Here is a 22,412-nt window from a genome sequence, read left to right as displayed (position 1 = left end):
TGGCCTGGACTGCACAAGGATATAGTTGAATTTTGCTAGACATGTCATACATATCAGGTAATTGGGAAGCCACAGGTGATAACCAAAGGTAAACCTGCATCTTTAGTACCTATTCCAGCATTTCAGGAATGTTTTACAAGAGTCTTAATTGATTGTGTAAGTCACCCACCTCCAGCAAAAAGTAGGAATCAATATTTGTTAACAATACTGGATGTACTGACGAGATTTCCAGAGGCTCTCCCATTACGCAATATCATAGCTAAAAGGATTGTAGAGGAATAACTCCATTTTTTAAATGAGATATGGACTGCCAGTAGAGATACTGTCAGATCAAGGATTAAACTTCACATCCAAACTATTCAAGGAAGTTATGGACAGCTTCGGTATAAAACAATTCAAATCTACTGTATACAATCCAGAATTGCATGGAATGCAAGAAAGGTGGGATCAAACACTAAAGACCTTGTTGAGGGCTTATCGTCAGGACTATCCAGATGTTTGTGCTTTGTGCGATCAGAGATGCACCAAATGAATCAACAAATTCAGTCCGTTTGAATTAGGTTTTGGGCATGAAGTGAGAGGACCATTAAAATTGATTAAGGAGCAGTTAGTAAGTCAGAATTCAGACACCACACTATGTGCCAAAGTTTAGAGAACGATTAAATAGAGCTGAGGAGTTGGCTAGACAGCATTTAAAAGTATTGCTGCATGCAATGAAATAGGAAATGGATAAGAGATCAATAATACCCAATTTTGCCATTGGGGATACGGCATTAGTGTTACTTCCAGTAATAGGTAAACCTTTAAAAGTAAGGTTTAGTGGATCTTATCAAATCGAAAGGAAATTGAGTGAGGTGAACTATTTGGTAGGGACTCTAGAATGATGAAATCTCACCGAGTGTGTCATTTGAATATGCTTAAAAGGATATTTTGATAGGGAAGGGAAGCAAGAGGGGGAGAAGGTGTTAATGATTACAACACAGGAGGAAGAATCAAGTTCAGAGGATTCTGAATTGGACATTCCTCAAATTAAATTGGACAATGAGGAATTGTCAAAAATTGGGATAAAGTATTGAGTAACCTTCCTGAGAAAAATCAAAATGACCTGGAAGAGTTATTACTATCACATGGGGATAAACTGGGAAGTACTAACCTAATTGTGCATGATGCAGGTATAGGGGATGCTGTTCTGATTAATAATATCTTGATAGGCATTACCCTCTAAAGTTGACACAGGTTCAGAAGAAGATAGAGTGCATGCTCCAAGATGGCAAAATCGGAGTGAGTTACAGTGACTGGAGCTCACTCATAGTATTGGTGCCAAAGCCAGATGGTACTCAATGGTTATGTGTGGACTATTGCAAAGTCAATGCCATTACAAAGATGGATGCAAATCCAATTCTGTGGTTGGAAGACTGTGTTGAAAAAGTGGGACAAGCAACTTACATTTCTAAGCTGGACTGGCAGGTACCTCTGTCAGAGACAGCAAAGTGGGCAGCACGGTGGCACAGTGGTTAGCACTGCTACCTCACAGTGCCAGAGACCCGGGTTCAATTCCCGCCTCAGGCGACTGACTGTGTGGAGTTTACACGTTCTCCCCGTGTCTGCGTGGGTTTCCTCCGGATGCTCCGGTTTCCTCCCACAGTCCAAAGATGTGCAGGTCAGGTGAATTGGCTATGCTAAATTGCCCATAGTGTTAGGTAAGGGGTAAATGTAGGGGTATGGGTGGGTTGCGCTTTGGCGGGGCGGTGTGGACTTGTTGGGCCGAAGGGCCTGTTTCCACACTGTAAGTAATCTAATCAAAGGCAATTTCAGCTTTTGTAATGCCAAATGGACTGTATCAGTTTAAAGTCATTCCATTTGGTATGAAAAATGTTCTGCCCATATTTAAGAGACTAACCAATAAGGTCATTGCCGGATTACCCAACTATGTTGTGTACATCGATGACCTGGTGATTTTTAGTCACTCATGAAAGGAACATTTACAACATTTATCGGATTTGTTCGATCGACGTCGGAAGGCAGTCCTAGAGGTAAATCTAGCTAAAAGTGAATTTGCCAAAGCCCAAATCACCTTCCTGGGTCATATATTGGACAAATGGCCCCACAGGATGCAAAAACGAAAGTAATTGGGGAAATTTCCCATACCGTCGACAAAAAGAGCAGTGCTATGGTTTCTGGGATTAAATGGATTTTATCGAAAGTTTGTGCCAAATTTTAGCATTGTGGCTGCTCCACTCACTGAATTGCTAAAGAAAGGGAAGAAGTTTTAGAGGATAGTGGACTGTCAGAGACATTTGACAACCTGAAAGCTCTGTTAACCACTGTCCAGTATTAGCCACACCTATTTATACAAAGCCTTTCAAGGTGGCTATCGATGCAAGTGATGTGGTGTCGGTGCTGCGCTCCTTCAAAAAGACAATGAGAAGACAGAAAGACCTATGGAGTATTTCTCCAGGAAGTTGAATGTCCATCAGCAGAAGTATTCAACAGTTGAGAAAGAGACTTTAAGTCTGGTGTTGGCAGCACAACATTTCAGTGTTTACATGCATCTGAGACAATCATATACACCGTTCATAATCCACTGAAGCTTGTGGAGAAATTTAAGGACAAAAGTGCCAGATGTTTTAAACGGAACTTGCTACTACAGCTATTCTGTTTGAAAATTGTGCATGAGGCAGGTTGAGAAAATGTGATTGTTGAGACTCGAATGAGAAACGGAGGTGTTCGGTGGTGGGAGAACATTTTTCTGCTCCTTGGATGCTGCCTGACCTGCTGTGCTTTTCCAGCACCACTCTAATCTAGACCCTGAATCCGAATGTAGTTGTGCATGTCTATAGTTAGTGAAGGTATATATGTGTTAAAGTACTAACCAATTTTGTTTTATTTTTAAGGGTTTTGAAAAATGAAGTCATTTTTGGATATTGATGTTTCATTTTTTTTAAAGGGGGGTGGTGTCACAATACTGGTTCCTTTTACAAGGTTACTATGCCCTTGAGTTTTTATTTCTGGGTGGGGGGGAAGGGTAACTGGCCAGGCTCCAACTAGGCTGCGTTTGAATGTTTTATTGGGGCCCTTTTGTTTACCCTAATAGATAATACCTCCAACCTAAGACTTTCATGTCTAAAGAAAATGGTATAATCACAGGGGAGTGGCCAGGTAGCTGCGTAGCTAGCCTTCATTTAGACTAGAGGTTTTCTTTGATTCAGTTCAGAACTTTAGATTAGATTAGATTACCTACAGTGTGGAAACAGGCCCTTCAGCCCAACAAGTCCACACTGTCCCTCTGAAGAGCAACCCACCCCCCTCTGACTAATGCACCTAACACAATGGGCAATTTAGCATGGCCAATTCACCTGGCCTGCACATCTTTGTGACTGTGGGAGGAAACCGGAGCACCCGGAGGAAACCCACGCAGACACGGGGAGAATGTGCAAACTCCACACAGTCGCCCGAGGTTGGAATTGAACCTAGGACCCTGGTGCTGAGAGGCAGCATTGCTAACCACTGAGCCACCGTGCCGCTCCAGTACGGGGGTAGCCGTGTGTGGAAAAGGGTGTGGGATCTTCTCTCTCTCCTTCTAATCTTCTGATTTCACAACCTGTAAGTGGTTAGTGCCATTTTTACTCTTTGTGCTAAGGGATATGTGTATTGGGACTGCTGCAAGTATTTTCAGATTGGAACATTAAGTTGGGTTTGGATAGGATAAGTTATCCGGTATTCTATTTTCTGTTCTTAGAGTTTCAATCCATAACTTTGTAAATAAATTCTGGTTGTTTAAAACTGGGCAGTCAAATTCACTAAGTGTATAATATCCACTATACACTTAGCTAAAACAAATAGCAAAGGTACGGTCTAAACTACTGGCTTAAAAATGTTTTGAGGAGTCTAGCCTGGTCCATAGCAACGACCCTTTGAATGAAAAAAAATATTTTGCAGTTCTCCTTCATAAATGACTTACTCCTCACCTTAAATTTGTGCCCTCTAATCTGAGACACATTTGTCATGAGGAAAAGACACACGATCCATCAGATCATGGCTCTCACAATTTTGTATACCTAACCAGATCTCCCCACAGCCTCCTCTATTCCAAGGAAAGCAAATCCAGCCTATCCAATCTCCCCTCATTTCTGAGACTTATCATCCCAGATAATGTCCAGGTGAATCCCCTCTGCACCCATCTACTGCAATCACATCTCTCTATAGTCCGCCAACCAGAACTGCATACAGTATTGCATCCGTGGTCTAACTGATGTTTTATAAAGTTGTAATGGGACATTCTTCCTCCTGAATGCTATGTCGAAGAGTGTGGTGCTGGAAAAGCACAGCCGATCAGGCAGCAACCGAGGAGCAGGAGAATCAACATTTCAAGCATAAGCTCTTCATCAGGAATGAGGGGGTGGCGCAAGGGGTCCCTGTACTTCCAGACACATCATGTACTATGTTGGTTACTCTCAATGTGGTCTCCTCTACATTCGGCAGACAGGACGCCAACTTGCGGAACATTTCAGAGAACACTTCTGAGACACCCGCACTAACCAGCCCCACCGCCCTGTGGCCAAACACTTTAACTCCCTCTCCCACTCTGCCAAGGACGTGCAAGTCCTGGGCCTCCTCCACTGCCAAAATCTTACCACCTGAAGCCTGGAGGAAGAACACCTCATTTTCTGCCTTGGGATCCTCCAAACACACGGGATCGATGTGGATTTGACCAGTTTCCTCATTTCCCCATCCCCTACCTTAACAAAAATCCAACCTTCCAACTCACACTGCCTTCTTGATCTGTTCATCTTCCTTCCCACCTATCCGCTCCACCCTCCTCTCCAACCTATCACCATCGCCCCCACCTTCATGTACCAATTGCATTCCCAGTTATCTTCTCCCCAGCCCCACCACCCTCCCATTTATCTCTCAACCTTCTTTGGCCACATACTCATTCCTAATGAAGAGCGAATGCTCGAAACATTGACTCTCCTGCTCCTTGGATGCTGCCTGATCAATTGTGCTTTTCCAGCACCAAACTCTTCGACTCTGATCACCAGCATCTGCAGTCCTCACTTTCTCTAAGTTCTATGCCCTGGCTAATGAAGGGAACCATCCCTTATTCCTTCCCTACCACCCTGTTGATAGCATTAGGGATCTACGAACTTGCACAGCAAGACCTCTTTGTTCTCCAGTACTCCCTGGGAACCTAGCATTCATTGTGTGTCTCATCTCCCAAATGCATCACCTCACACTGACCAGGATTAAATTCCATCTGCCATTGTTTTCCTAATTTTTGAGCTGAACAATATCAGGCTGTAGCCTGAGACCATCTTCTTCACACCCAATTTTTGTGTCACTAATTATACCTTCTACATTCATGTCCAAGTTGTAAATATACAGAACAGACAGCTAGGGTCCCAGCATGGAATCCTATGGTATGCCATGGGTCACAGGCCTGCAATCACAGCAATAATCATCCTTGCCTACCATTTATAAGCCAATATTGAATCTAGTTTGCCACTTTGCCTTTGATCCCATGAGTTCTTACCTTCCACGTGGGGCCATGTCAAAGGCTTTACTAAAGTCCATGTAAAACCCATCAACTGCACTAGCCTCATCAATATATTTAGTAACCTTTTGAGAAAGCTCAATTAAATTCATCAGACAGTAACTCCCTTCAAAAAATCAATGCTGACTATTCCTGATCCATCCCTGCCTTTCCAAGAATTGATTAATTCTGTCCTTCAGAATTTTTTCCAATAATTTCCCTACCACTGGTATCAGACTAACTGGTTTGTATTTTCCTGGCCTATTTCTGCTGCCCTTCTTGAAGAAAGGAACTGCATTAGCTATACTCCAGTCATGTGGCACTTGGCCCATGACCAAAAAAGTATTAGATACCTCCAACAGCACCATCTTCAATCTTATACCCATTCCAATTCTGTTCATCCCTCATCAGACATACACAGACAAACAGAAAAACACTTAGACAGGCAGAAAAGCACATGCACACACACAGACACCGAAACACAGACACATACATACACATATGCATACTCAGACAGACAGACAGACAGACACACACACACACACACACACACACAGGCACAGACACAAGTGCAGTGGTTGGAATGATGCCAGCCAGAGGGATCTCATAGAATATGAGTTCCCTGATTGGACCAGGTTAATAGGTCCAGTCAGGGAATCCTACCTCACAGATATAAACAGGTTTATCAGAGCCGAGAGTGAGTTGCTAAGATCGCACAGCAGGTCAGGCAGCATCTGAGGAGCAGGAGAATCGATGTTTCGGACATAAGCTCTTCATCAGGAATGTCAAAGATTCTGTTCATTCTGAGAGCTGGCTCTGAGGTAGCCAGACAAGTGTTAAGTACTTTCCTCTTTTAAAAAGAGGTGGCATGGTGGCTCAAGGGTTAGCACTGCAGCCTCACAGCGCCAGGGACCTGGGTTCAATTCCAGCCTTGGCGACTGTCTGTGTGGAGTTGAATATTCTCCCCCTGTCTGTGTGGGTTTCCTCTGGGTGCTCCGGTTTCCTTGCACAATCCAAAGATGTGCATGTTAGGTGAATTGGCTATGCTAAATTGCCCATAGTGTTCAGGGGTAGGTGCATTAGTCAGGGGTAAGTATAGGATAATAGGGTAGAGGAATGCATCTGGGTTACCCTTCGGAGGGTTGGTGTGGTTTTGTTGGACCGAAGTGCCTGTTCCCACACTGTAGGGATTCTATGAGAAAAGGGTGACTTGGTGACAGGATGCAGACCTTTATGGAGATATTTCATTGGTGATGAGAGAAAAACATGCCGCTGAAGAGATTTCCTTGCAACAGTCGTCTTTGAGTTCGGATAAGCATTTCTGGCATCACATTGCTACATGGGAAGCTGGATCTGTTTGATCCTGCTGTCGAAGACTGGGCTCAGTATGTGGAAGCAATGTGTTATTTCTTTCTGGGAAAATGACATTGGGCAGATGAAAAGCAACAAGTAATTCACATGAAAGTGTGTGGACTCACAGCGGTTTTGGTTATTAGGGTCTAACTTTCCTGGAGGCACCAAATACTAAAACCTTTCAAGAGTTGATGAATTGAGCTACGGAATATTATGACACCAAGCCTCCACTAATTCTGAGGGGCTGTCAGTTCTAGTCAACAGTTTGAGAATTGGGAGAATTTGTAATTTTGGTTTAACCCTAAATGAGAAGCTGAGAGACCATTTGGTATGTGGGATTAAGGATAGGTATGCTTTCCTTTATTGGTCAGAGTATTGAGTACAGGAGTTGGGAGGTCATGTTACAGCTGTACAGTTCATTGGTTAGATCACTGTTGGAGTGTTGTGTGCAATTCTGGTCTCCCTTCCTATCGGAAAGATGGTGTGAAACTTGAAAGGGTTCAGAAAATATTTACAAGGATGCTGCCTGCATTGGAGGATTAGAGCTAAAGGGAGAGACTGAACAGGCTGGGGCTGTTTTCCTTGGAGCGTTGGAGGCTGAGGTTTTCAAAATTATGAGGAGCATGGATAGGGTAAGTAGTCAAAGTCTTTTCCCTGGGGTTGGGGAGTCCAGAATTAGAGTGCATAGGTTTAGGGTGAGAGAGGAAAGATATAAAACAGACCTAAGGGGCAACTCTTTCATGCAGAGGGTGGTACATGTATGGAATGAGCTGCCAGAGGAAGTGGTGGAGGCTGGTACAATTGCAACATTTAAAAGGCATCTGGATGGATTTGGAGAGATATGGGCTGGGTGCTGGCAAGTGGGACTAGATTGAGTTGGGATATCTGGTCGGCATGAACGGGTTGGACCGAAGGGTCTGTTTCCGTACTGTACATCTCTATGTCTATGTCTCTATTACCATGCAGAAGAACTGACAAGCTGAAGCCCAATTGGATTCAAACAGGCACTACAACTGCCTTTGTCAATGTTGGCAAGTGAAGCTTATAAGTATGCCATTTGAAGTTGACGTCCTTGCCAGGCCAACTGAGTTTGGGGGACACAACTTGAGTAAAAGGAATTGCATAGCCTCACTCAGGGCATATGCTGAACAGAAGGACTCTAGGTCCACCCACTGCAATGTCCCAAAACAAAGCCAAGTTTCAGCCAAATGGTTAAAATTTTCTTAGAGTCTGGGCTGACAGGCCATTGTAATTACTGCCAGGATGCCGATTTGAAACAGCATAAGAGTCCCTCAAGGCCTGAGTAAAAGTATATAGGGCGGCACGATGACTCAGTGGTTAGCACTGCTGTCTCACAGCACTGGGGTCCCAGGTTCGATTCCCGCCTCGGGCGACTGTCTGTGTGGAGTTTGCGTGGGTTTCCACTGGGTGCTCGGGTTTCATCCCGCAGTCCAAAGATGTGCAGGTCAGGTGAATTGGCCGTGCTAAAGTTGCCCATAGTGCTAGGTGCCTCAGTCAGAGGGAAATGGGTCTGGGTGGGTTGCTCTTCGGAAGGTCAGTGTAGACTGGTTGGGCTGAAGGGCCTGTTTCCACACTGTAGGGAATCTAATCTAATCTGAACTCATAGGTCAGTATCCAGGAGAGTACACACCCTGGAAGTCCACTTACAGTTGGTTTGGAACAGTTAAATGGTTTAGCAACATCCAAATCAGAACCATCTTCTGGCAGAGATCTCCTATCTACAGGTCTCAGGAGGTGACACAATCAGCAGCTTCACATTAATAGTTGTTTGGGAGGATAGAATTTGACTATCTGAAGGACACGGGCAGGGAGTATTTTGTTCGGTTAATCAAATTCTGGATAATCCAATGCCAATAACATAGTTTAGCCAAGCATCGGGACCTTGCAATCTTGCTGAATAATTCGATATTTGGATAATTGAATGCCAGATAATTGAAGTTCCTCTGTATTACTGAAAAAGACATACTTGATTTCTTAGAACTTCTCAGGCAATTCACAATTAATACCAATGTAATTGATACACTATGTAAAATACTCCCTCCTCTCAGAGAGCATACATGTTGATACCTTTTACTTTGGAATTTCCTATATTGTTTTAATGGGTGCAAGATGAGAAGCTTCCAAAAAAAAGCACAGTGGTTCAATGGTTAGCACTGCTGCCTGACATCACCAGGAACCTGGGTTTGATTCCTGCCTCGGTTTTGTGGAGTTTGTACATTCGCCCCATGTCTGCATGGGTTTCCTCCGTGTACTCTGGTTTCCTCCCATAGATGTGTAGCCCAGGTGAATTGGCCATGTTAAATTTCCCGTAGCGATTAGTCAGGGGTAAGTATAAGGGAATGGGTCTGGGTGGGCTACTCTTCAGAGGGTTGGAGTGGATTTGTTGGGCTGAAGGGCCTGTTTCCATATTGTAGGGAATCTAGCCTATTCAGCAATACTCAGGTTCACACTGTTTTAGCATTAGCCTTGGACTGGGAATGGCCTGTCAAGCCTCAACTAATTGCAAAGGAAAGTGTGCCTACTGAGTTCAAGGCTGTAATAAGGTGTGACTGCTAGCTGATATTGGCACTGTGAACACCAGTAGTTGAACATGACTTGACAAAGCAATGAGCACAGGACTTAGCTCCAACCTCTAGGGCCTTCTTTTGCAGTTTCCGAAACATGCCCAGTATCTTTTGGTTTAAGATGATCCTCATGTCTCTTGGGAACATCTCTCCAGGTTCCAGGATTCCCTGAAGGGAAAGGAAGAAAACAAGAGAGATTTTGTTGAAAGACCTTGAGTTGCATCTTCCCCAGGCTCACCCTTTTCCCTCCTTACAGGCTGTCGGATTTTGTTCATCAGCAGTAACCCTCCATTTGCTCACCCAAGGAGACAGCATTGCCAATCTAGAAGGTCCAAACCAGTAAGCTTTCCAGCAGATTTACTTTTTCCTTGTCTCTCCTGCTGTCTCTCTCTCTCTCTCTCTCCCACTCTCTGTCATGCCCACCATAACTTGCTGTGGTGTTCAATTTCTTTCTCACACACTCTCTCCCTCACCTCTGATCTTGATTGGTCTCTCTATCTGGGAGAAAGTGAGGACTGCAGATGCTGGAGACCAGAGTTGAAAAATGTGGGGCTGGAAAAACACAGCAGGCCAGGCAGCATCCGAGGAGCAGGAGAATCGACGTTTTGGGCATTGGTCCTTCTATCTTTCTAACGTCTTTCTCTGTCTCTCTTATCTGACTCACTGCCTCTCAGTCAATCCTTGGGTGCAAGTAAATAGCCAAAAGAACTCTGGATGCTGTAAATCAGAAACAAAAACAGAAATTGCTGGGAAAACTCAGCAGGTCTGGCAATATCTGTGGAAAGAAATCAAAGTTAATGTTTCCGGTGGAATGACCCCTTTCTAAGAACAAACTGATTGCTACATTTCCTACATTATAACAGTAAGAAAGAGTTAGTTCTTCAAGAGGGATTTAAAAGGTAAAAGCCCAGAATGGAAAGATGGAGGGAGATGAAAGGAGATCTCATGCCAAGGAATAGATAGATTTCAGAGGATTGCAAGGCCAGAGAACATCATTGAGTGAGGAAATAGACTGAAGCTGAAGTTGAGGGATTTTAAAAAAAAGTATTTCTTGACCAAATAGTGAGTACAAGGCATAGAGTGGTGCAGGGCACAGGGAAGGTACAGGGTGCAAGTGACTGCAAGATGTAGGGTGGGTGCAAGGTGCAGAGTGCGTGCAGAGCCCAGTGAGGATGTAGGGCACAGGACCACTACGGGAATGTACCGAAAAAGTAAGAGCTGGGCATTGTGTAAATAGCTTCTCTGCTCCACCCATTTGTTCTCTTCTTGTCTTTTTATTTTCCCGCTCTCCTCTCTTCTCTCCCTTTTCCTGGCCTCAGACATTTGACCCTGGCCTCAGAAGCAGTGGCCGGAATAGGGACACTAGCAACCGGCTGCCTGAAAAGGGATCGCCAGTGACCAGGGGCTGGAACTGGGATGCCAGTGACCAGGGGCCTAAAGCAGGGATGCTAGTGATCAGGGATGCCAACAGCTAGAGTGGGGATGCCAGCAATCAGCAGTCGGTGACCAAATGTCCACAGGAGGGGTGCCCGTGACCAGTGGCCAAATGTGGAACATGATGGCAGCCAGAAGTCAAACCATGCTTTGGTCTGCTGCAGAGATCCTTTGAAGAGAGACTGTGGTGTTTGTCTTTTTAACTTTGCTTCTTGTGTCTCTGACCTATGATGATACTGTGTGTAGCTGTAGTGTAACCATCTTTTTGTCATTTCTCTATTCTATACCTAAGGATTGTAATTCAGTACCTTTGTACCTAAGATGGCTCTGTAAGTGACAATTTATAAACTCTTCACTGTAGTTATTGAGTACATGTTATAATAATTGTGATGTGAAGACGCCGGTGTTGGACTGGGGGGTACAAAATTAAAAATCACACAACACCAGGTTATGGTCCAACAGGTTTATTTGGAAGCACTATCTTTCAGAGTACTGCTCCTTCATCAGGTGGTTGTGGAGAATAAGATTGTAAGACACAGAATTAATAGCAAACTTAGTAACTTATATAGTAACTTTAAAAAAAAGCTTTTAAAAAGTTTTGTGATTTATATATGAAAGAACTGAAACTAATATGGTCATTCTAAAAGATGAGAGACTTAACAATCCAGGTCTTTTTCAATATATAATCTCAGTTACATCACACTGTAAACTTTTGCTATAATTTCTGTGTCTTACGATCTTATTCTCCACAACCACCTGATGAAGGAGCAGTGCTCTGAAAGCTAGTGCTTCCAAATAAACCGGTTGGACTATAACCTGGTGTTATGTGATTTTTAACATGTTACAGTAATGCTAATTCAATTCAATTCAAGTACAGGGTACAGGGTGCAGAGGAAGTAGAGGGATACAGGTTAAGTACAGGTTACAGAGTAGGGTAGGGTAACCACAGGGCATTGAGTAAGTACGGGGCATTGGTTAAGTTACAGACATAGGTTAAGTGTGGTTTGGTGTCAATTAGAAAATAGGCTTTTAATGATCACCACACCTCGCAGAAACATCACTCTGAGTTTCTTAGCCTACAGGCAGCTCACACCAGCCTTTCAGTCCTAATTCACCTTTGATAATCCAAACATTGACAATTCCAATATTGGGTTGTTGGTGTGCTGTCAGCAAAATGCATTATTACAGTGCATTGCCACTGGAGTACTGTTACTGTACTTGCTTGTTGTTAAACTGTTTCTCTGCATTGTCTCTGACACATATTTTTACAATCCATTGACTTAAGTACATTTTTGAAGTTTGATGTGAATTGGCGCATGGTTGCAGCATTTTTAAAGATGTGAGTGTGAAGCTAGCTGATCTGAACTGGGTGTGGGGAAAAAGCTTAAAAATATAAATATTGCATTGGGCTGACAAAGCACAATTTGCAAAGAGTTGGGTGTACAAGGGTAAGCTATTGTGAGGTCCCAGTTCACAAATTTGTAGCATGGTCCTCACAGAGGCTTGGAGCAAAACATTTGAAGTGTGAAGGTCAGTGTGCAGTGATGAGGAGAGGCTAAAATCAGAATGACATGGGAAATGTCATTAGGGAATAAGAACATTGTTGTTTATAATGTTGAAAGGGAGTGACTGTCATCATGCCTAGTGATAACTTTCCTTGGACTTTGTACAACAGAATAAAACATACCGTGGGTGTGGTCCATTCTTCACCTGGATATCGGATGACAAGAAACTCTAGTACCCGCTTGCCATTTTTCTCAGTGACAGCGTTTTCTGAGTTCCTCTTAAAGCTGCAACAGAAACCAAATATCACCCTTAATGTGTTGTCAGCAAATACATGAATTTGTATTCCTCGTAACCTTCCAGCTCCCTTTCTAATCATTACCGCATGTTTCGTGCATTCTCTTGTAAGCCTGCAACTCCCTTCCTAAGCACTGCTCATAAGCAAGTTATTCCTGTGATGTTGCACTTCCCAGGCACAGGGCTGTATCCCTGGAGTCATGCGGGCTTCTGAATGAATAAGATTCCTTCTTTCAAAGTGAGTGGCCTTCCTGAGAAAATCTCAATCCCAGACTGCTCGATGTTATTTCACACAATCTGATTAGACTGATGGTGCACTGCTGGGATAGCCTAAATTCCTTGGGCCTGGTATTTAGCTTGAAGGTACACTCTAGGCTTGTGTGTATCTCTCAGCTTGGTGCTGAGAGTGGATGTACATTAATTGAATGGATTCCAGCCCATTCACTTTACCCAATTAGCAATCCCTCAGCACAGTATACCATGTAAAAATATCATGGAGAGAGAAAATGAGCAAGTCATCTCTGAGCTCCAATGCGTGGTTCTATGAGTAACTGCATCACTAGTTAATAAATCGAGAGGATTGATTGATATTTTGTTTTAGCTTCTATAATAATGTCAGACAGACAAATGAAGAAACCTGTGAAGCACTGCCAGTGACTATGAGGAATTTAGTCAGATAAGTAATGGTGTTGTTGGGTTTTGACAAGTATTCAATTGATTCCCAGTTAAAAAATGGTTTTCAAAAAAGACTCATGCAATGAGTATTTGCAACAGTGGCCTTTTCACTGCCGTGGTTTCTTCTGGGGAACATTGGTAGTCTCCTAAGTTCAAGTGAAAGAAGTTAGTACTTCAGATTACACTGGAAAACATGGTGATGTAATGGTAGTGTCACTGGATTAATAATCTAGAAACTCAGGTTCAAATCCCATCACTGGAACACAGGAAAAGAGGGCCAATTAGCCCCTTGAGCCTGCTCTACTATTCAGTAAGAACATGGCACATCTGTGGCCTGATTCCATATCCTTTCCTTGATCCCAGACCCCTTGCTTAACAAAATATGCCTCAGATTTAAACTTAAAAATTGAATTAGCATCGACTGCCATTTGAGGAGGAGAATTCCAAACTTCCACTATTCTTTGCATGTGGAAGTGCTTTCTAAGATCTCTCCTGAATGGCCCAGCCCTAATTCTTAAACCATGCCCCTGTTCTATAACTTTTAACCAGCAGAGATAGTTTATCTTTATCGATCCAAAATTTCTGTTAATATTCTGAAGACATCATTTATATCATCCTTTAACCTTTTTAATTTTGGAGGATAAAGACTTAATTTGCCTAATTTCCCCTCATAACTTAGCCCTGAAGTTGAAGTATCATCTTTAAAAACATAAGTGCTCTAAGTCAGGTCTAACTAGGGTTTTGTATAATTGTAGGCAAACGTGAGTATTGCAGATGCTAGAGATTAGAGTTGAGAGTGTGGTGCTGGAAAAGCACAGCAGGTCAGGCAGCATCCAAGGAGCAGGAAAATTGACGTTTTGGGCAAAAGCCCTTCATCAGGAATTTTGTATAACTGTAGCATAATGGCTGTGTTTCTATGCTTCAATCCTTTACAGTTGAAGGCTTTACATTTTTAGCCTTCTCGACATTTTCTGCACCTGTGTGGGACATTTTAAAGAACAGCTAAACTCCCAAATCTCATTGGGTTTCCACTGTATTAAACTTTGTACCTTCGAACAAAAAACTACCCTGATCTATCCTTTTACAATCTGAAATGAATAACCCCACGGTTGTTTATATTAAAATCCATCTGCCGCAGGAGATGCTGGAGATCAGAGCTTAAAAATGTGTGCTGGAAAAGTGCAGCAGGTCAGGCAGCATCAAAGGAGCAGGAGAATCGACGTTTCAGGCATTGCCCGTAGTGTTAGGCAAGTCCACACCGACCCTCCGAAGAGTAACACACCCAAACCCATTTCCCTCTGACTAATGCACCTAACACTATGGGCAATTTGGCATGGCCAATTCACCTGACCTGCACACCTTTGGACTGTGGGAGGAAACCGGAGCACCCGGAGGAAACCCACGCAGACACAGGGAGAATGTGCAAACTCCACACAGACAGTTGCCCGAGGCTGGAATTCTTAACCACCTGCTTTCCATTAATATAACTATAAATTATATTCTTGTTATTGTTTGTTGTAAGTTTTTGTTTATAGTCCTTTTTAGCTGCTCTTACAAACCCCTTTGTACATTTTTGTATCTGTCCTATTCTGTAGGATCTGTTTGGTTCTTTGCATTTTTATAAGCTTTGCTTTTCATTTTGTGCTGTCCCTTACCTCTTTATTTGTCCATGGTTGTTTCTTTGTGTGAGGTGGAGCTTTTCGTTCTTTATATTAAATGTTTCTTGAACACCCTCCACTGTATCTAAATTGTTTTATGTACTAGCAGAGATTCTCAGCTTACTGTAGACAGTCTCTGCCTCATCATGTTAAAGTCAGCCTTACTTAAATCTAAAATTCTAGTATCTGATCTTTGCTTGTCTTTTACAAAAGCTATATGAAACTTGATCATGTTATGATCACAATTTGACAAATGATGATGAACAACTAGGTTGCTCATTAAATCAGGCTCATTGCTCATTATTGGATACAATATTGCTTGTCTTCTTATTGCATCCAAGCCATTTTGCTGTAGGATACTATCCTGAACACACTCTAGAAAATCACAACCTTTCTGGCATGTGCTCTCTCCCAGTCTACATTAAGATTAAAATCCCCCATCAATACTACTCAACATTTACTATTTAATGGCCTAATTTTAGCATTTATACAACCCAGCAGTTCTAAGCTGCTATCAGGTAGCCTATTGCGGTTTTAGTTCCTTTACGGTTCCTCAGGTTTACACTGGATGATTTCCCCTCAATACATTCCCCCCTCACCATGTTGTTCCTCATCAATAATGCTCCTGTGCTCCCTCTGCCATTTACTATACCCTATAAACCTTATAACCTGGTATGTTTAGTTCCCAGTTTTGATCATCCTGCAGCCATGACTCTGTAGATTAGATTAGATTACTTACTGTGTGGAAACAGGCCCTTCGGCCCAATAAGTCCACACCGACCCGCCAAAGCGTAACCTACCCAGACCCATTCTCCTACGTTTACCCCTTCACTTAACACTACGGCCAATTCACCTAACCTGCACATTTTTGGATTGTGGGAGGAAACCCACGCAGATATGGGGAGAATGTGCAAACTCCACACAGAGAGTCGCCTGAGTCAGGAATTGAACCCGGTCTCTGGCGCTGTGAGGCAGCAGTGCTAACCACTGTGCTACCCACTGTAATGGCTACTATATCATAGTTTTGAATTTGAATCTGTGCCTGTCACTCATTTAATTTGTTCCTTACACTCCATGCATTTGTGTAAAGAACTCTAATTTAGCTGGGCACTCTATCCTGTCCTTCCGCATCTTCTTGCTTTTTGTCCCTCCTGGTTTACTTAGAACATGTTTTATCGTCCCACCTTGTACATTAAACTGGCCATGCTTGTTCATCCTATTAACGTCCAGCTTTTCGTCACATCCTGACCTGTTGCTCCAGTTCCCATCAAATTCAATTCAATTTGGTTCAAATTCAATGAATCTATCTGAAGTTATAAACTTCAGTACTCGTGACTGTGAAATTATCGTCAATTAGAAAAACCCCATCTGATTCATTCATGTCCTTTGGGGAAGAAAATCTGACTAGTCTGACCTAGACATGACTCCAAACCTACAACAATGTGTATGCCTCTTAACTGCCCTCTGAATGGTCCAGCAAGAAACTAAATTCACAAAGTATTAGGGATGGGTAAAATAATGGTCTTACCAACATTCCTTGATAGAATGAAGAAAAACGTAAAGAGAGGGAGATCCCAGCTGACTGATATCTTGGGGTGTGAACGTGCCTTAATCCACTCACAAAAGGTGCTGGGTTTCATTTTGAACTGTATGCACTTAGGGCAAATTCAGTCTCAGCCTCATGGAGCTGAATACTCTCTCTGGATGTTGGGAACCTGGCTCAGAACTGTTCCAGAATGTGACCAATTAACAGCATTTTGAAGCTAATCATGGGGCAGGACATTTGACCCAAGCAGTCTATGCCAACATTTAGGCTTCCCTCAGCTCAATCTATCACTGTGTCCTAAAGCAGAAGAGTCAATGCAGGTGCAGGAAAGAGAGGGTCTTCATCCAATGGATTGTGATAGCCCCACTAACACAGTAAGCCTTTTTGAAGCAGCAAGTGCAGTACAACAGCCCCCTAAGCAGGCTATGTTCCCGGAGGCCTAGCAAGAGAATTTCTACATGATGGAAGTTCAAATTTATGAGGACTTATCAATGTGACCTGCGGAACTGGAGGTTGGGGGTTGGTGTGTACGAAGGGGGGGACTTGTAGAGGTGAAGGAGGAGGAGGAGGAGAAGAGTGGAGAGTGTTGTGTGGTAAGAGCTTGGCACACGACTTATTTTAACCACAATTGGGTCATTTTCAGTCTGGAGGCTCAGTCCGAGGCAAGAGGTCCCCTGGCAAGCCACCAGGAGGCAGTATTCCAGTAAATGCCTGGCTCTGGATTCAGTCAAGGATATGCTCGGATTGCTTACTGCACACAGGAATGAACTGCCTAAAGGGAGCGGTCGTTCCAATATCTGAAAGGACCAACCCAATAGCTAACAGGACTGAGCTAACCTTTGAGAGGCTCAATTTAATCTCTAAAATGGTCAGTATAGTATCTGAGAATCAATATAATTATTTACAATTGATCTAATTTCTGAGAGGATCAATCTAATCGCAGGAAGGAGTAATCCATAATCTGACATAATTACCAAAGTATTGCATCTAATCTCTGAGGCAATAGATCGAATTACCAATTGGATCTAATTTCTGAGAGGATCGATTCTAATTTCTGAGAGGATTGATCTAATTACCGAAAGTATCGATCTAATTTCTGAAGTAATTAGTAGCATGGGTCTGATCAGTCTACCATTGTGAACATTGTATTGAGGATTTAGCCAGTTATCAGAGTGAGTGAAAATATTGCCAAAATATGTGACGAGATGACAGCGACCTAGCTCAGTGATCTAAAAAACAGCAGCCGAATAACCAAGCAGGGTGAAGAGCCCAAAAGTCTGTGGCAATGTTTTCATCTTTGAATAGGGTGTGGACAGCACTGACAGCCATTTCTGAGATTCACCCGTGGTCTGCCCAGAACATTAATCTGGGGTTCTGGATTACATATCCAGTGACATACCACAACACCACCACTTCTCGCTAATCACTTCATAGCTGCCGAAATGAGACTAAAGCCAGATCCCTTCAGACTATGTTACAAGCCTGGCTTTGCATATCCCCCGTTCCATAAACACAATGTGGATGTGCCGGTGTTGGACTGGGGTTGACAAAGTCAGAAGTCACTCAACACCAGGTTGTAGTCCGACAGGTTCATTTGAAATCACACAAGCCTTCGGAGTGCTGCCCCTTTGTCAGGTGCAGTGAGAGAGCAGGGCACATTCAGAGTTTATAGGCAGAGAGATCAAGCGTAGAGAGATCAAACGATCATACAACACCCGTGACTGGAGTGTCAGATAATACATCTCTGCAGGTGACTAAGAGTGTCAGATGGTGTGTAAAGTGTTTATAAAGTCAATGTCAGCGCTGTGCTGTTATGACAATCACGCCAAGTAATAGGAATATACAAAAGCCGACACTGAGTTTAAACCTGGAATCAGGCTGGTTGTATTCCAGAAGCTGGAATTTATAAGATGACACATTTACTAACTATGACTACAAATTGTGTGTGTTTTTGAACAAAAATAGAATGTATACACAAATAAACAAATATCTTGGCTGAAATTACTCACCCCTTAGATTTGTGTGTATGTGTGTGTGTGTGTGTGAGTGAAAGAGAGTATGTCTGCATGTGTTAGAGAGAATTTGTGTGTGAGAGAGTATATATGTGTGAGGGAGTGAGAGAGTGTGCGAGTGTGTTAGAGAGAATGTGTGTACGTGTACATGTGTGTGAGAGAATGTGTGTAATAGAGTGTAATAAATACTTCAAAACTGTCCAAATTAATAGAGATACAGAGATTATACTAATTTATCAAGATGATACGATCAAAACAGGAAAGGAAGGATACAGATGGTGTGGTGAGATCACCTGTAGTGCGACATGAACCCAAGATCACTGTTGAGGCTGTTTTCATGGGTATAAAACTTGGCTATCAGTCTCTGCTCAGTGATGCTGCATTGTTGCTTATCTCAGAGTCTGCCTTGGAGGATGTTTACCCAGAAATTGGAGGCTGAATGCCCTTGACCACTGAAGTGTTCCCCAACTGGGAGGGAACATTCCTGTCTGGCGAATATCATACTCACATTCTCTCGCTCTGTTTTAAAAACACACACATACACACACACGCACACACACACGTACACACACACGCACGTACACACACACGCACGTACACACACACGCACGTACACACACACAGTGAATCATTTCATCCAAGATGTTTGTCTATTTTCAGATTCATCAAAGTTTTACCTGCACATCCACCAATGTCATTTATTGTATTCGTTGCTCCTGATGCGGTCTCCTCTACATTGGGGAGACTGGACACCTCCTAGCAGAGCGCTTGAGGGAACATCTCCGGGACACCTGCACCAATCAACCCCATCACCCCGTGGCCCAACATTTCAACTCTCCCTCCCACTCTGCCGAGGACATGCAGGTCCTGGGCCTCCTCCACCACCGCTCCCTCACCACCCGACGCCTGGAGGAAGAACGCCTCATCTTCCGCCTCAGAACACTTCAAGGGCATCAATGTGGACTTCAACAGTTTCCTCATTTCTCCTCCCCCTACCTTACCCCAGTTCCAACCTTCCAGCTCAGCACTGTCCCCATGACCTGTCCTACCTGCCAATCTTCCTTCCCACTTATCCACTCCACCCTCCTCTCTGACCTATCACTTCTATCCCCATCCCCATTTCCCTACTGTACTCTTTGCTATTTCTCCCCAGCTCCTCCACCTTCCGCCACGTCCCATCCCCTCATTTCCCCATTTATCTCTCCACCCTGGCGGCTCCCTGCCTCCATTCCTGATGAAGGGTTTTTGCCCGAAACGTCGATTTTCCTGCTCCTCAGATGCTGCCTGACCTGCTGTGCTTTTCCAGCACCACTCTGAACTAAACTCTGGTTTCCAGCATCTGCAGTTCTCACTTTTGCCCGATTTCAGATGTATTCTATTTTATTCAAAAAACACACAGTTTGTCATCCCAGTCAGTCAATGTGGCATCTTATAAATTCCAGCTTTCAGAATAAAACTAACCTGGTTAAAACTCAGACAATTCAGTGTCGGACCTCAGATGTCACGTTTGTACATTCCTGTTGCTCTGCCTGATTGTCATGACAGCACAGTACTGACATTGACTTTATAAACACTTTACACACCATCTAACACTCTTGGTCACCTGCAGAGACGTATTATCTGACCCTCCACTCACACCAGTTGTATGATCGTTTGATCTCTCTGCCTATAAACTCTATAGGTGTGCCCTGCTGTCTCACTGCACCTGACGATGATGCTGCACTCTGAAAGCTTGTGAAATTTCAAATGAACCTGTTGGACTATAACCTGGTGTTGTGTGACCTCTGACTTTATAAAATAGAACTAGAATCTGACAATATTAGCAGAATAAGAAAACAGTAACATGTGCAACTGAGATGTATTGATCCCACTCATCTCGTATATGTCAACATGGACCTTCAGTGTTTTTATTTCCAGTTGTTATTGTTTTGTTTCTGATGTTATCCTCTCGCATACTACTGTTTTTACTCAGTGTGGATTGACCAGGACTGACTAGTTGTTACTGCTTTGTTTCTGGTGTTACCTTCACATACAATACTATTGACCAGGACCTATTGATATTGTAAAAATGACAATATTATGGATTTAAGTGGCACACAAGATTCCCGATTAGAAACAAGTGAAGTCCTCTGTCCTCTTACCGCGTAATAATGGGATTCATTGCGAGGTTTGGTCCGTAACAGTGAAGACTCCCTTTTCCCCTCATGCCAGTCCTTCCATGTGGATTTCTGAAACAGAGTTAAATATTTTTGATAGATCTGTAACTGGGCACTGTATTGCAGGCGGACAGTTTTGCAAAATGTCCATTTGTGAAGTAATAATTTGTAAATTCCAGGACACACCATTCTCTACATATTAGTGTCAGGTCCCAGCTCACAGGCCCAAGGGACACCATAGAGTTAGAGAAGCCATAGGAGATCTACAGTACAGAAAAAGGCTCTTTGTGTCTGTGCTGGTCAACAACAGCCACCTAGCTATTCTAATCCCATTTTTCAGCACTTGGCTCATAGAATTGGCATCACAAATGCACAGCTTGAGGTTTCTTCAAAGTTATGAAGGTTTCAGCCTCCTCCACCCTATAAGCAGTGGCACTCTCTAGCACTAGCTCACTAAGCACTCTCTGGGTGAAAAGGGCTTCTTTCTCACATCTCCTCTAAACCTGCTGTCCCTTGTCTTAAATATCTGTGTCCTGGTCACTGATCCCTCTATCAAGAGAAAGCAGGAACAAAAACTGAGCTTGCATGTGAGCAAGTGAGTAAAGGTGTGAAGGTTTCAGAAAGTGTGTGCGTGTCACAGGGAGAGAGGTGCATGAGCGTGAAAGTATGTGTGAGCGACAGAGAGAGAGAGAGAGTGTGTGTGACTGAGTGTGTGTGTGTGTAAGACTGTGAATGAGTGTGAGCGTGTGACTGAGTTTGAGTACGTGCCTGTGTGTGAGAATGAGAGGTTTGTGTCTATATGAGTGAGTGCGTGCATGAGACTGAGTATGTGTGCAAGAAAGTGAGTGCAAGAGAGTGAGTGAGTGAGTGAGTGAGTGAGTGAGTGAGTGAGTGAGTGAGTGAGTGAGTGAGTGAGTGTGAGTGAGTGAGACACTGTATGACTGTGAGTGTGCGTGTGCGTGAGACTGAGAGTGCCTGAGCATATGTCTGTGTGTATGTGTGCACTCAATATTGATTCCTGAAGCCTTAAGATAATTTTCTTCCAGCTTGCCCTGAACTTCACTGGAGCACTGCAGCAAGCCCGAGACAACATGGACATTTACTATAAACCGACCGACTCCCACATCTACCGAGACGACACCTCCTCCCACCCTGCCCCCTGTAAAAACGCCATCCCATATTCCCAATTCCTTCGTCTCCGCCGCATCTGCTTCCAGGAGGACCAGTTCCAAAACTGAACAACCCAGATGGCCTCCTTCTTCAAAGACCGCAATTTCCCCCCAGACGTGATCGACGATGCTCTCCACCGCATCTCCTCCACTTCCCGCTCCTCCGCCTTGAGCCCCGCCCCTCCAATCGCCACCAGGCCAGAACCCCACTGGTCCTCACCTACCACCCCCCATATACATCATATCATCCATCGTCATTTCCGGCATCTCCAAACGGACCCCACCACCAGGGATATATTTCCCTCCCCTCCCCTATCAGCGTTCCGAAAAGACCACTCCCTCCGTGACTCCCTTGACAGGTCCACACCCCCTACCAACCCAACCTCCACTCCCGGCACCTTCCCCTGCAACCGCAAGAAATGCAAAACTTACGCCCACACCTCCCCCCTTACTTCTCTCCAAGGCCCCAAGGGATCCTTCCATATCCGCCA

General features: G+C 43.7%; 2 protein-coding genes across 3 annotated transcripts in view; both read right to left on the bottom strand.

The window, feature by feature from the left end:
• The window catches only part of cps1 (carbamoyl-phosphate synthase 1, mitochondrial), a 730,040-nt gene that overhangs the window by 29,414 nt on the left and 678,214 nt on the right, over positions 1-22,412 (bottom strand). The gene's annotated exons all lie outside the window — the stretch shown is intronic.
• The window catches only part of trpm2 (transient receptor potential cation channel, subfamily M, member 2), a 179,330-nt gene that overhangs the window by 7,674 nt on the left and 149,244 nt on the right, over positions 1-22,412 (bottom strand). For both annotated transcript variants that reach the window (XM_043693432.1, XM_043693433.1), the window contains 3 exons: positions 20,738-20,824; positions 12,593-12,695; positions 9,538-9,639 (listed from right to left, as the gene is read on the bottom strand). In XM_043693432.1, coding sequence (XP_043549367.1) covers positions 9,538-9,639; positions 12,593-12,695; positions 20,738-20,824 — 292 coding nt within the window. The remainder of the gene's footprint in view (positions 1-9,537; positions 9,640-12,592; positions 12,696-20,737; positions 20,825-22,412) is intronic.

The sequence above is a fragment of the Chiloscyllium plagiosum genome, chromosome 7, assembly GCF_004010195.1.
Source record: "Chiloscyllium plagiosum isolate BGI_BamShark_2017 chromosome 7, ASM401019v2, whole genome shotgun sequence".
Lineage (NCBI taxonomy): Eukaryota > Metazoa > Chordata > Chondrichthyes > Orectolobiformes > Hemiscylliidae > Chiloscyllium > Chiloscyllium plagiosum.
This window is presented reverse-complemented; position numbering and strand designations above follow the sequence as displayed.